The following is a 13,251-nucleotide window of genomic DNA, read 5'->3' on the forward strand; positions in this document are numbered from 1 at the left end:
ATTATTGGCAGAGACCAGAGGCCTTCAGTGCTGTGTGGATGGAGGTTCAGAACCTGGGATTTTTGATGCTTGGATTTGCCCCCGTTCTTCCAGCTAGCATTATTAGCAAACACTATTTTTAGTGTCACTTATGTAATTTACTAGCCATGAGTGTCTGCCTGAAGTCACCCTCCTAAGCAAGGTTCCCAGGCATTCCTGGATAAAGGTATGCACTCAGGGATAGTAAATCTGCCACTGCAGACTTCCTGGCAAGCAGACTTCAATTGAACATGCACGCACAATCTGTCCAATCTGGCTTAAAAACATAGGATTTTCTGATCTGGGTGTTATGCAGCCATGGTGCATATGGGCTGTGAATGTGTCTAGGACTTCCAGCCATTCAGCAGCCAGTCAGAGCTGCTGTGAATGCACAATAAAGTTTCAGTTGTTGGACCTGCAGGCATGTGGAAATCCCAGGAAAGGACTGATCCTGAAAAGTTTGGCCTGATAATATTTTGATCTGAAAGAAAGAAGGAAAGAAAACCTGGCATTCAGCACTTCTTAATGAAAAACAACAACAAAAACACCAAAAAAACCACCACCAACAAAAAATAACAGGTGGAGGAGGAGGAGGGGAGGAGAAGAAGAAGAAGAGGAAGAAGGAGAAGGAGCAGGAGCAGGAGCAGGAGCAGGAGCAGGAGCAGGAGAAGGAGAAGGAGAAGGAGGAGGAGGAGGAGGAGGAGGAGGAGGAGGAGGAGGAGGAGGAGGAGGAGGAGGAGGAGGAGGAGGAGAAGGAGAAGGAGGAGGAGAAAGAGAAGGAGAAGGAGAAGAAAGCAGAAAAAACCCACCATTCCTCTCAGTGTTTCTGAGGGCTCCCAGGCAGGGGTTGTGCTGAAGCAGCAGGTCCCCTGGCACTTTGTCTACCACCCTGTGTGAGCTGCTTCAGACTGTCCTGTTCTCTGTTGGGTGTGAATTATGAGGATTTTGGCATAAGGAGGTGACCTGTCCCAGGCGTATGATCTTTGCACACTTGCAGCTCTGCACAGTCTGAATACAGAACGCACAATACAAGACTATTTTTTTCTGCATTTTCCTTTTTTTTTTTTTTTTTTTTTTTTTGGGGGGGAGGCACACTACAGTTGGTGTCTCGAGAACATAACTTGGTGTGCTGCTAAGATTTTGAAGATAAAGATGAAAAGGAAAGCTTCTTCTGTCTGTACATGCATTAGTGACTCCTGGTGGGCAGAGATAGGCAGAAGATGCATGTCTTGTTTAGAATAAGAAACCCAAATATGCAATGCTCTTTAAGACAATATATTTGACTACCTTTAACTGAGGCGCCACACAGCCGGATAAACGAAGTACAAGAATGTAAGCAACTATATAAAGAAATCATTTGTGAAGAGGAGAAAGTGCTTGAGCTTGCTGAATACTTCTGTTTGAATAGGTCAATGAAGGCCAATGAAGGCTTATCTGCTGGGGAAAGCAGCACGTTGTTTGGGGTGAGAAGGGGATGAAGGAGCCTTTTTAATCAACCAGTTTCAAGGGCGGCCAGTTGCATGCAGATCCCAAACACACGGCTGCATCGGCTGGGCAATGCCAGATTACAAGGTGCGGCAGCCAGCGATGTCTGTTTACATTGCCAGGTAGGGGTGTCTGCTTCTCTGCAGCAAAACTAGGCAGGGAATGCAGAGGCACTCCAGCGCGAGCTGCTGGGCGCAGTATTTCTCCCCTTCCCTTGGCCTCTGTGGTAGTTGGCACTTCGTTTAAGAGGGCCCTTACCCGATCCAAGTATGTGTTTTCAAAATTAGCTCTTTCAACATTCCACCTATATAAAAGGAAAGAGTTGACTAAAAATAGCCACCCTGTATAAAACCTTTAAAGCAATCCTTTCTTTTCTTAGAGCAGGAGAGAAACATTCGTCTGTTACTAGAAAGGCGCTCCTCTATTATTAGATCAACATTTCTGGTTTCTTGCTTTATTTTAAGATTAGCATCTGCAGGAGGAAAAATGCACTAGTGGTGTGGATTCAGCAACATTTACAAACACACACTCCTGGCTACAAACAAACACTTGATGCAGCATGCCATTGTCTGTACAAAACCTCAAACAACCAAAATTAATGCAAGAGGCACTCTAGCCCTTTTTAGCTCAAAACCTGAAAAGATGACAGAAGTGGGGGGCTCTGTGCTCAGCTGCAGTACATCCTGTAATAATAAGGTCTATGTAGCCAATTAAGTGGTATCTATCCTACAGCACTTCAGTTATATTTGTAGGAATACTCAGTTTTTTAATAAAACAGTAAAACACTTAATGTAGATGAATACTGCTTCTATTTCCACAGCGTCATTTTCAACCATGACTTGTAATGTGCAGGTTTATTTATTTATTCTAGAAAAAGAAGGCACTACAGTAAGTCTTAATTCCCTCATTTCTCATTAAGTTAAAAGACTTTGATAACTATAAATCACAGGTGTTTGGTTTTGGCAGGTGGCATTTCTGTGGTTAAAGTGCCACCAAGCAAAGAGTATCGACAGAGGGAGCTCTCTGCTTTACTCCTCAAAACCTGCAGGTTTCGCAGAGAGGTTTTTGGTTTCATTTTTATCTTCTGAGACTCAGTATTTGGAGAAAAAGGTTGCTGGGTGAGGACAATAGGGCTGACCATGTGGAGGACTGGAACAGGAAGAGAAGCTCTGATGGGTTTGAAAAGACTTCAGGTTGGAGGTGCTTGACCTAAACTGAAAGGAGTAGTAGTATCTCTTGGTAAAAAGCATCTTTCAGATGGGAACTCCAGGTATGCAGCAGGAGCCAGGAAAGCACCAGACAGGCTGAAGCGTCCCACGTCTGGGACAGCTGCTACCTTGCTTGATTTTTCCAGTGCAGAGTCTGGAGTCTCCTCTGCCTTAAGCAAAAGCGATGTCTGTGTCTGCTGCTTTTCACTTGGCAGTATGTTACTATCCTACTCACTTAACTGTGACAAAATCATGTGTATTACCAGCAAAACAAGGTTGTAATGTATCTGCTGTCGTGTCTGCTATTTCCTGCTTTGTTACTTTGCCTTTGCCGTAATTGAATATGCTATTATTTACCTGATTCTCTGCACCTGACTTTTTATAAGATTAGGAGGCTGTTTTCCTGTTTTCTCTTTTAAGGTCTTTCTTCATCGAAGAAATACTGATTTTGCTTGTTTGTTTGTTTGTTTGTTTTCTTTTTCCCCTAAGCTTTCACCAGAAACATTAAGGGTATGAAATCAGGCACTGAATCTAGGCGTCATATGCCTTTGGGCTGGCAATTATTTTTTGTAGAAGTGATATTTTAGAAGCCCAGCAGAGGTCAGAGTTTTACTTTGAATGCAGCGTCACGTTTGTCTGAGAGGTGCTTGTTCGTGCGCTGAGGCTGCCAGTAAAAAACCCAAGAGCTTTAGGCTAGCTTTTTTATTATTATTATTATTATTATTATTGCTATGGAAGTGACACTGGCATTATACCGGTGCTGTCAAATTTAATGTCAAAATCCACTTATTCTTGCCTGAGTAGGACTGCCAAGTGATATTCCCACCCTGATCTGCAGGATGGCTTCCAGCACTCAACAGCTGATCCAGCAGAGAACTGGTGCCTATCAGCTTTCCATCAGATGCACAGATCATACTGAGCTGCATTTGCAGAAGTGAATTTTGATGCTCAGCATTTGGCTTGTAAGTATATTGGGGACACTTACACCCACCTGAGTGTGTTCAAGTGTCCTAGGACAATGGGGGGTGTAACTTCCACTGTCAGAGGAAAACAATCAGCACATTTACTTGGGTGTTTGTGGGCAGCAATGCTAAAAAGTGAAAAAGATGATTTTTTTTTTTCTTTTATGTATATATTAAAGACATGGGAGGCAAAGACCAAGAAAGTGAGCAGTGGAGCATGATGTCCACTTAAGTTGGAGTTTGCTCAGTAGACAACAAAGTCTGAGGAGCTGACTATTTCAAAACCATAGAAAAAAGAGGGAAGGGACCAGGAGCAGGTACAGCTCCCTTCCTGCACCTTTCTGGCTGCTCCGGAGGCCCGGTGTTGACACCGTGGTTTGAAATAAGCTGGATCAGGTGTCTGGTCATGCTCTGTGGCCTTCAGCACCATCTGTGCTAGGAGACACGGGAATAATGGAGCGATCTGAAAACTGCAATGAGGGGAAGCCCTGACACCAGGGTGCTGGGTTTTTAAGCAAAAAATGGAAGTCTAAATGTGAAAGGATTGCTGCGTCAATATGCTTGCATACGTGAGTTTATTACTTTGGTGCTTACATATGTTAACCTACTACATATGCTATGAGTTGCTTTGGCCTACTAATTTCTATCCATTTTAAGCAACTTTCCACCAATTTCCACCGTGATTGGAAGCTCAGTGAAATCATAGCTATAACAGGCGTCTTTCAGAGCACTGAGTCAGTGCTGGGTTTCCCATCTGTTTCACCGTGCGCTGAGGCTGCAGCACATGGCAAACCCTCCGGTGCTTGCAGCAGGTGTTCAGTTCGGTGGACCCTGCCCAGAGCTGCTGATTTTTGACCTGCTCTGCTGCGTTCCTCCCCATTCATGTACCTGGAGAATAAAGGAGGGAGACGCACAGAGGGTGTTTTTTACGGAATACGCTGCGTACGCTGTGCTCAACGAGGGGGGACAGCTGCCGTTTCACCTATATGGGGACCCGGGGATGGTTTTCTGAAAACTTGTGAGGTGTTTTTAAACGCAAAAGGGCCGTGAGTGCACGCAGCGCTGAGGCACGCTCGGTGTGCCAGGTCCCCGCACGGCCGGGCCCTCACAGACCCGTGCGCGCTCCCGCTGCCGACCCCCCCCCCCCCCCGCCGCGAGCGGGCTTTCCCCGCCCGGCGCGTGCCCCCGCCGCCCCTCCCCCTCCCCACGTGTCCTGCCGGCACGAGCCGCCCGCTCCCCCCCCCTCCCCGCCTCTCCCTCCCGCCCTCAGCCGGCGCGCGCCGATTAGCATGACAAAAGACCCCTCCCCCTTCCCCGCCGCCGGCCAATGGGAGCGCGGCAGCCGCCGCCAGCTGCCGGCGCCGCTGTCGCGCGGGCTATAAATAGGGGCGGGCGGCAGGCGGGCGGCGCAGAGCCGCGCGGTTCGGCGGGCGGTGAGGAGCAGAGCGGGAGGCTCGCGGCCGGCTGGGAGCGATCGGCGCCGCCGCCGCGGCTTGTCCTTGTCCGCCCGCCCGCTGCTATGACTCTGGAGGAGACCCACGGACAGGAGCCGGTGCCCGCGGGCAGCGACTGGTAAGTGGCGGCGGTGCTGGCAGTGGGGCGGCGGTTGGGCGGCCGTTGCGGCGGTTGGGCGGCGGTGAGGCCGTTGGCGCCGCGCTGACTGACCGTGCCCGTCTCCCCCCGCAGGATGCAGGGCGCCGGCAAGGCCCTCCACGAGCTGCTGGTGTCGGCGCAGCGCCGCGGCTGCCTCACGGCCGGCGTCTACGAGTCGGCCAAGCTGATGAATGTGTAAGTAGGGCGGCGGGGGCCCGGCCGGGCCGGGCCGGGAGGGGTTGGCCGCAGCACGGTCCGCAGAGCCTAACGCCGCGCTTCGCCTCTTGCAGCGACCCCGACAACGTGGCTTTCTGCGTGCTGGCGGCCGATGAGGAGGACGAGGGGGACATCGCCCTGCAGATCCACTTCACCCTCATCCAGGCTTTCTGTTGCGAGAACGACATCGACATCGTGCGGGTCAACGACGTGACCAAGCTGGCGGCTGTTGTGGGGGCCAGCGAGGAGGACGGGGAACCGCGGGACCTCCACTGCATCCTCATCACGGTGGGTATTCCTGGGTGGTGAGGGGCTGGGGGGGGCTCTCTGCACTGCTGTTTGCGGCACCGGCCTCTGCATGGGGTGGCCACACTGCCTGCAGGTGGCTGGATCCCCTTCTGGGCAGAGAAAGGGGACTTGGCACACATGCCCAAGAGCCAATCTGCTGAGTAGTAGTAGGCTGCATTTCTCGTAACTGTGGATTTCCTCTGCCCACAAGGGTGGCAGCTCTGCTTCCTGCTTTCCCCGTGCTGGGACAGAAGTTATCTGAAAATACCTCACTTACTAAGCTAATGCTTCTGTAAATAATGTCATGACTTCAGTTGGCAGGCAGTTCTCATGGTGTGCAATTTTTTTTTTTTTTTCCTCTGGCAGAACCCAAATGAGGATGGCTGGAAGGACCCAGCTCTAGAGAAGCTGAAATTCTTTTGTGAAGAGAGCAGAAATGTCAATGAGTGGGTGCCAACTATCACCCTGCCCGAGTGATGGTGACCCAGTGCACCGGGGAGGCTGAAACCTTTGTTGCATTCTCAACGTGGTGTTGGTTCACCGAAGTGTGCAACAAGCTGCTGATTCCATGGATTAGCCTGGTCAAGAGACTGGATTAAGGTCACTCAGACTGGCATGCAGTGGGCTCTTACAGAGGAGAAAGAGGAAAAAAGAACAGCTCACCCCACCAGTGAGCCTCAGTAGGCTGCAGCTGCAGCGGGGAGGCTGACATACCATGGAACTGAAACAAGTATTGCAAGTTTCCTGGTCGAGAGGAGCTGTTTCAGAAGACAGAGAAAGTTGGGGGAAGTGGGCCAAAACTTTACAGAAGGACTGGACAGAGTACTGTAACTAGAACTATTGGCGCTGTCTATAAAACATGGAGAGAAGGAAGTTCCAGTATTTGATGGACTATTAGAGACTGGTTACTAAAGGGGATATAGACTCTTAAAGCAGACAGACTTCCACAGGCCTCTGGGCTGCTCTGCAGAACTGGTTTAATAATGCAATAATTTTTATTGAAATATTTGCTGCTATTGAAGCTTTCATAATAAATTTTTGACAATTAATTTCTGGGAGTGTCTTGCTTACTGGGTGGGGAAGCATGTCACTGAAATACCACTCATGTTTTGCTCATGGGCTGTACTCAAAGGTATATACCACAGCAATGGGGCCATTGCTCAAACACTTTCTCTCCTGGGTCAGCTGAATGAAGAGCTATGCTTTCCAAGCTGATAATTCAACCTTTCACCCTCTGCAACAGCTGCTTATCGCAACAGCTTGCAAGACTAAGGAGCTGCATGCTTAATGAGCTCACTTATTGTAATAGGTGGTCTTTGTAGTCTACTGAAGGAACACAATACATGTTAGGAACATGGATTTTCCGGAATACAGACCTCCAGTAAATGGCATCATTACTTGCTAAATATGACTTACTCATTCAGAGCTGCGGTGTTCCCACTTGACAGAAGCAGTTTAAACATGATGGGGGCTTGCAGAACTCCTTAGATGTCAAATACATCTTACACTTGCTTTGACTAGAATGACATAGTTAGACTGAAAACTAGCTAATAGAGAATAAACATCACATCTGCCACAAGCTGCCCTCTGATTGCCATATGCTCCAACAATAGAAGCTGTCACTCCAGAAGGCAATTTTGTGAAACTTAATTGCACGACAACTCCAAATTAAGTCCAAAACAATTTAAGGATGGTGTGGCCTTTTTCAGAGATCTTGTCATGAAAAATTAATATGGGGGGACTGATTTTTCTCCTTGTGAAAAGGGAAAAAAATATCATCCCATTTCTGTGCACAGTCCAAATCAGTGCCCCAGCATCTGACATTAAAATGGCATAGTACTGATCCCTTCTCCTGAGAGCAAGAATGCTAAACTATTTACTTCCTCTGCAGGCACTAAAAATACTCAGTTATTAGAACTACATTTCCTCTGGCTGGGCTTGCAGAGATTGACAGTAGCACTTGCTGAAAAGTGGCAATTTCTACCCGGTGTATGTGAACAGTTGCAGTTTCTGGTAAGCTGCTTGCTCTTGGTTTCATTGTTCCTGATAGGGGAAGTTCAAATTCAATTCTAGCATTCCCGGAATATGCCATGTGGTATACTAGGTATTTAGTGCCTGTCGGCCTTTGTTACTGTATCATGAGGGACTGCGTGAAGCAACAGAATCAAGAGCTCAGGCTGAAGCTGAAACTCTGCAGCACTCAGACCTGCAACTGTTACTTCTGCAAGTTAGGACTCAGGTGGCCTGGTTTTCCACTGGCGCTCATCAGCTGGTGCCCCTCTGCTCCTGCATTTTGAGAAAAGTCACACACAGGAGCTAAGAGGGTAAATGGTTTCTGCAACCGTGATAAGCGCTAACAGAAACTGCTTTTAAAGCCATTGCCTTGATACAGAGAAAATACCAGGTCCAGATGCTTTAATTTATTATGTTTTGATTGTTTATTTGTTTGTTTGTTTGTTTGTTTTCTCTGAGCAAATGCAAAATTTCTTCATTTCCAGTGGTTTTACAGCTAAGAAACATATTTTTATTCTCTCTTTGGGGACTAATCAGTTCTCAGAGCCAGGAACAGATTAATGTGAACTGTCCTGAAATCAACTTTTATGTAAAGTAAAGGCAGCACTTCAAAGACTCAGGTCATGTAAACAAAAGCCGGAGTAGATAAGGTTGAAGGAAGTTCTCAAACACATATAACTGAGTACAGCAGGGAAAAAGTGTGGCGAACTTGTCTGAGGCTGTAGGCACAGATAGCTGTTCCCGGTACGAAGCTTAACTGTCCAGCTTTTATGGAAGAAACGCATTATACGGAAAACAATGAAATTAATGAAGCAATACCGAAGTACCATTGTGAGGGTGTTGCCTCTAGTGCAGCAGAGGATGGATGGCTGACCTTTGCCTCTCCAATAGTCCTCTGAAGCTGCGAACTGTGCCTTACGTGCGGCACAAAGTTCTTCCTACTTCAATGACCCTCCCGAAATCCCTCCTGGCTCAGCACAGATACAGTGCAGCAGGAACAGCATGAAGCCCAGGTTAGCCTGGAAATGCTATTAATACGGCATTACAACCAAAAGCAGCTGTAACGTGCAAGTTATGTACTGCTGCAAATATCTCTAACGATCAACGCTACTTAATGTAGCAAAAATTCAGCAGCTGGCATCAAGCAAGCTTCATTTTTACGTGCTCAGATACATAACTGTGCCACGAGCAGCTACACAGTTGTTGGAGACAGACAGACAGAGTGGACTTGGGCACTGCTGGAGGTGGTGGGGCCAGCTGCCTGGGAGGTGCTGGTGGGCTCACCAGGTGTCCAGGGGGCTTTGTCAGGCATGCAGGGGAGGGGACAGCAGGTCATCAAAACTGTGTATTTGAATACTGTAATCATAGGCATTTGTGTTGTGCTGTCTGCACTTCTGGGACTAAACTTTTTTTTTTTTTTACATAGTAATTTATGAAGTTTCGTTTAAAATTTCTTGAGCAATGGGTCTAGTTTCTTTGCCTGGGTATCTGTTTCACCATCAAATAGCACTGACTGACAGGAATTTCCCCTCGCATGCTCTCTGTTTCCTTCTCTTAATTCTGTTTTCTTCCTGTTACAATTAAGTGCATCACTGTGCTTTTCTCTCTCTTGCGGTTATGGTGGTGATCTTCTCTTCAGATGCCCAATTCTTTTCCTGTATGCTATATTGAGTTTACTGCCTTATCATCTTATCAGGGTTTATACAAACAGTACTTTCTCTTTGCTGTCGAGGAGAAAATACAAAAATGTGGCTAGTAAAAAGTGTACTAGAAAGAGACAGGCAAACTGCTGCAGGGAATATTGTTTGCATAAAATCTGTGTAAGTGCTAGAAAAAGAAGTGTTTTCAGCACGGGATGCTCGGGGGAGGAGAGGCGACATGCCCTGCTGCAGGCCTGGAGTTCTGCAGACTCGTGGAGTTTTGATTGTAAGGGGAAGCTGTTAAAATTAACATATGTTCTGCAAGGAGCTAGTCCTTGCAAGAGCTCTAATGACAGAAGCGTGCCGCAGCACCACAGTCAGGCATGTAAAGGAGACTGGTTCATGTCAACACATCTTTTAGCTCCAGCTCTCAGATCCCCTGTCATCAGGAGGAAAGAGCAGTGCGTGCCCAGGTTACACTGTGTCAAGCACAGAGAAAATATTTTACTAGTGGAAGCAAACACCATCACGCGTGTGGTCAGGAGAGAAGTGTGGGGAAGGATGTGTGAATATTGTAGCCCTTGTAGGGGCACACGTGGCGGTCAGCTGTGCCCATGACGGCAAGATCTCAGTTTGTTGTAAAGCAGCCCTGGCAAAACCCATGTTCGGTGGGGAGAGGGAGCCATGCAGGGTACGCCAAGCCACAGCCACGTTTTCCACAGGCTTTTGTGAAAACAGCTTTTGGTTCCTGCTCATTTCTTATCCATTTCATCATGGCAGGTGCGATTTGCTCACTTTGTGAAGTCTGGACATGCAGACTTCTTGGAAAAGCTGAGTTAGTACTTTTTGTGTAATTATTTCATGCTAAATGAGTGAATGTGCTGCTTATTCTTCAATGTCCTGCCGTAAGGTGTCCTTTTGTACACACAACATGCAAAGTTATCAACGTATTGATAACTTTAATAGTATAATCAGGTCTTAGGCTTGTTACAGTGATTGTAAGATCTCCTATCTCCCACTGCACTGGCACGTGATTATTTTGTCATGCTTATTTTCTGATTTTTTTTTTTTTTTTTTTTTTTTTTTTTGGTGCATGTAAAGTGCACAAAATTATTTTTCTTCTCCGTGTCCAGTCCTCTTTGTAGACCTGGTTTTATTTTTAAACCATTACTTTGAACTTTTAGTGTGAGCACACACTGCTGATTCAAAACTAGTTTGTACACTGTTTTTGTTTGTTTGTTTGTTTGTTTTTGTTTCTGCATTAGAGAGATAGCTATAGAGGAAAAGCAAGAAGTTTACTGAGATTTAATATTTCCTGCATGCAATAGATGATGAGAAAAAAAAATATATATATTTTTTCCAAGAAGAGTTGGTCTAACTCCCTGTAGGAAGTCCCACATGTTATAATCTATTGCAGAATGTTGTGATAATGTTTAACAAAGAAATCCCAAGATGAATTCCAATACCAGAAGCATTTTTTACTTTCCTGCCACACTGTGAAGGTAAGGTTTGATTCCTACTCTCTGTTTCAGAGTGCCCAAGCTGTAGTGGCCTAGATTTCACAGGTGACCACCTTCTTACTGACGTCAATAGGAAGCAATGGTGCTTAGCAATTTCTACTTAAATTCATAAACAAGTAATTAAGGCTGAAAAATTCAGATTTAGCCTCCAAAAAGAAGGCACCTAAGCGAGATACCTGCTAGGCACATTCAGATGCCTACATCCTCAGCTAGGGGCCCACAGCTAAAGCCCTCCAACTAACCAGGTAGTTCAGGTATATAGCCATAGACTCACACACCAGTCTTTGGGTTTTATTCTTCAGCTAGAGCATGTGTACCATAAGCATAACAGCATTAGCTCTTTGCTTTGGGCTGGAAGAGTAACTGAAATTAATCTGTGGGCCATTGACTGCTAGCCTGCTTTGGTTCACATGGCAGGACAGACTTGGAGCGTGCAAACGGGATTTCTTTTAGAAGAAACCAAGCCAGATGATGTACTCCAAGGGACCACCTAATGTTTTTCAGCTGCTGTTGAGCATTCAGTTCTTAGGACCACACTTGAAATACACACAGCACAATTATTTGCTGATTAAGAATAAATTGGCAAGTCTTGGCAATAAAAGAAGAGAAATACGTTGGCCTACTTTTCACAGAAGAAGAGATTTCAGTGTAATATACATACCAATTTGTTTCAAACAATTGCATACTCTTGAATTAACAGGGTTAAAAATGTGCTTTGGCAGCAGCTTGCCGAACGTAATTGTTTCTGAGGCAAGAACAATGAATGGGACTATTTCTAGAAGTGGTTGCCAGTACTTTTTTTTTTATTATTATTATTATTTTTTATTTAATAGACCAGCACTGCCCAACTGGCAGCACTGGGACAGCTTAGCCTGGCGCGTTGCCTTTGTGCCTGAGGAGCAGGTGTCCCCTTGGGCCACGCGTGGCCATCCTCCACCACCGCTCCGTGGGAGCAGCTGGGACCACCCCAGCCAAAACAGGGGCTGTCCCCACGGTGCAACCTGTCCCCTGCAGCTGCCACTCATAATGCAGCTGGATTGTCTTTGTAGATGTAAGTATGCAATACGTGCAGATGATTTCCAGATGACATAAGGATGAGTAGGATCATATCCTGACAGAAAATATTACAGCAAGATCTGAATCACTGGGCTGAATTGTTACAATTTCACAAATTGGCTTTTTAATATAGATAAGAACAAGATGATGCGTCTTCTTGCATAGCAGGAGGTGATAGCTACCAAATGGGAGACAATGTAATCTTACTTCAGTGCCAATGTCCCTAGTACCTCTTGCTGTTGTATAACTCTTCCGTGCTTCAGATGTGCCTGTGCTAAAAGCAAACTCCTTGTTGCAGGCTGTTTTTTCTACACTTAAGAGTTAATGCATTGAAAATGGACAAACAAAGACCAAAACAAAACAAGCATGCAGTCATTATGGGTGGTTTCATGCTGCAGAAGGCACGTTTATGGAAAACGAGCAATAAGTGCAAGCTAGTTGGGTATAGTTAAAAATAGGAAGATGGCAAAGCTTTATACATTTTACAGTGGGTTGGCTGTACCCTTCTTTAATATAGATGTTCTCTGTCTTCCATGCTGCTCAGTTTCTGTAGTGCTACAGAAAGCCCTTCAAATGAACTGCTGAAGAAGAAGTTGGTGGCAGGCACTGCATGGCTTGCACCGAGTGGTTGTGTTCCTGGGATGCTGCCCGACCTGGAGCACTGCAGAGGAACAACAGATGGGCTGTACACAGCCTGTGCTGCCTGCGCCGAGAGCTGCTCACCCCTGCAGACACTGTACGTATTTTCAGGTGCTCAAAACCAGGTGCCTGACTGTGCTTCTGGGCCGTGAGCAACAGGAGCGTGCTGTCTGCCCAGTAAAGGTGACAATAAAAATGTTTTGCAAGTCTCTCAAAACACCTGGCTAACAAGTATAAGCTAAAGCAAAAGTAGACGGCATGTCTTTGTGGAAAGAAGCATCTTCCAATACAGAATCTGCTGTCTTGATTTAAATACATCTTAGAAAGTGCTACTGCTTGCTTGTTTTTAATAATTCATACCTATTTCCAGAAAAGACAGAATGCACGCACCTAAATGCAACATACATACCCCCACATAGCATACAAGAGTGTCACACCCATAAACATCCACGATGGATGTTTGCACACATACACACGAAGGAGATGCAGAATGGTTCAAATCTTACACATAAATGTAATTGTATTTTATCACCGTGTATTCTGCTCCGTCTTTTGTCATAACATAAACTACCCTTGGACAGTTGCTGCAGAATGGAATTCCTTGGCTTATCAT

General features: G+C 46.2%; 1 protein-coding gene and 1 long non-coding RNA gene across 3 annotated transcripts; both read left to right on the forward strand.

Annotated features, from left to right (window-relative positions):
- Positions 1 to 2,506: 2,506 nt before the first annotated feature.
- Positions 2,507 to 4,556, forward strand: LOC121061990. Of its 2 annotated transcripts, none has more exons than XR_005815363.1 (3): positions 2,507 to 2,925; positions 3,550 to 3,673; positions 3,853 to 4,556. It is a non-coding gene; the product is annotated as an uncharacterized LOC121061990 (long non-coding RNA). The 2 variants fall into 2 exon arrangements; XR_005815364.1 differs by having other exon boundaries at positions 2,507 to 2,696.
- Positions 4,557 to 5,068: 512 nt separating this feature from the next.
- GADD45G (growth arrest and DNA damage inducible gamma) lies at positions 5,069 to 6,819 on the forward strand. The gene is made up of 4 exons (XM_040541637.1): positions 5,069 to 5,245; positions 5,360 to 5,461; positions 5,557 to 5,770; positions 6,137 to 6,819. The coding sequence occupies exons 1-4, from the start codon at positions 5,193 to 5,195 to the stop codon at positions 6,245 to 6,247; spliced, it is 480 nt and encodes a 159-aa protein (XP_040397571.1). The 5' UTR covers positions 5,069 to 5,192; the 3' UTR covers positions 6,248 to 6,819.
- Positions 6,820 to 13,251: the final 6,432 nt, after the last annotated feature.

Source organism: Cygnus olor, chromosome Z (genome assembly GCF_009769625.2).
Source record: "Cygnus olor isolate bCygOlo1 chromosome Z, bCygOlo1.pri.v2, whole genome shotgun sequence".
NCBI lineage: Eukaryota > Metazoa > Chordata > Aves > Anseriformes > Anatidae > Cygnus > Cygnus olor.

Bases quoted from the DNA above. Each gene is read 5' to 3' on its own strand.
- GADD45G (XM_040541637.1), top strand. From the start codon at position 5,193: ATGACTCTGGAGGAGACCCACGGACAGGAGCCGGTGCCCGCGGGCAGC. The intron at 5,462-5,556 runs GTAAGTAGGGCG...CGCCTCTTGCAG, and splicing joins TCGGCCAAGCTGATGAATGT to CGACCCCGACAACGTGGCTT. The intron at 5,771-6,136 runs GTGGGTATTCCT...TTCCTCTGGCAG, and splicing joins TCCACTGCATCCTCATCACG to AACCCAAATGAGGATGGCTG.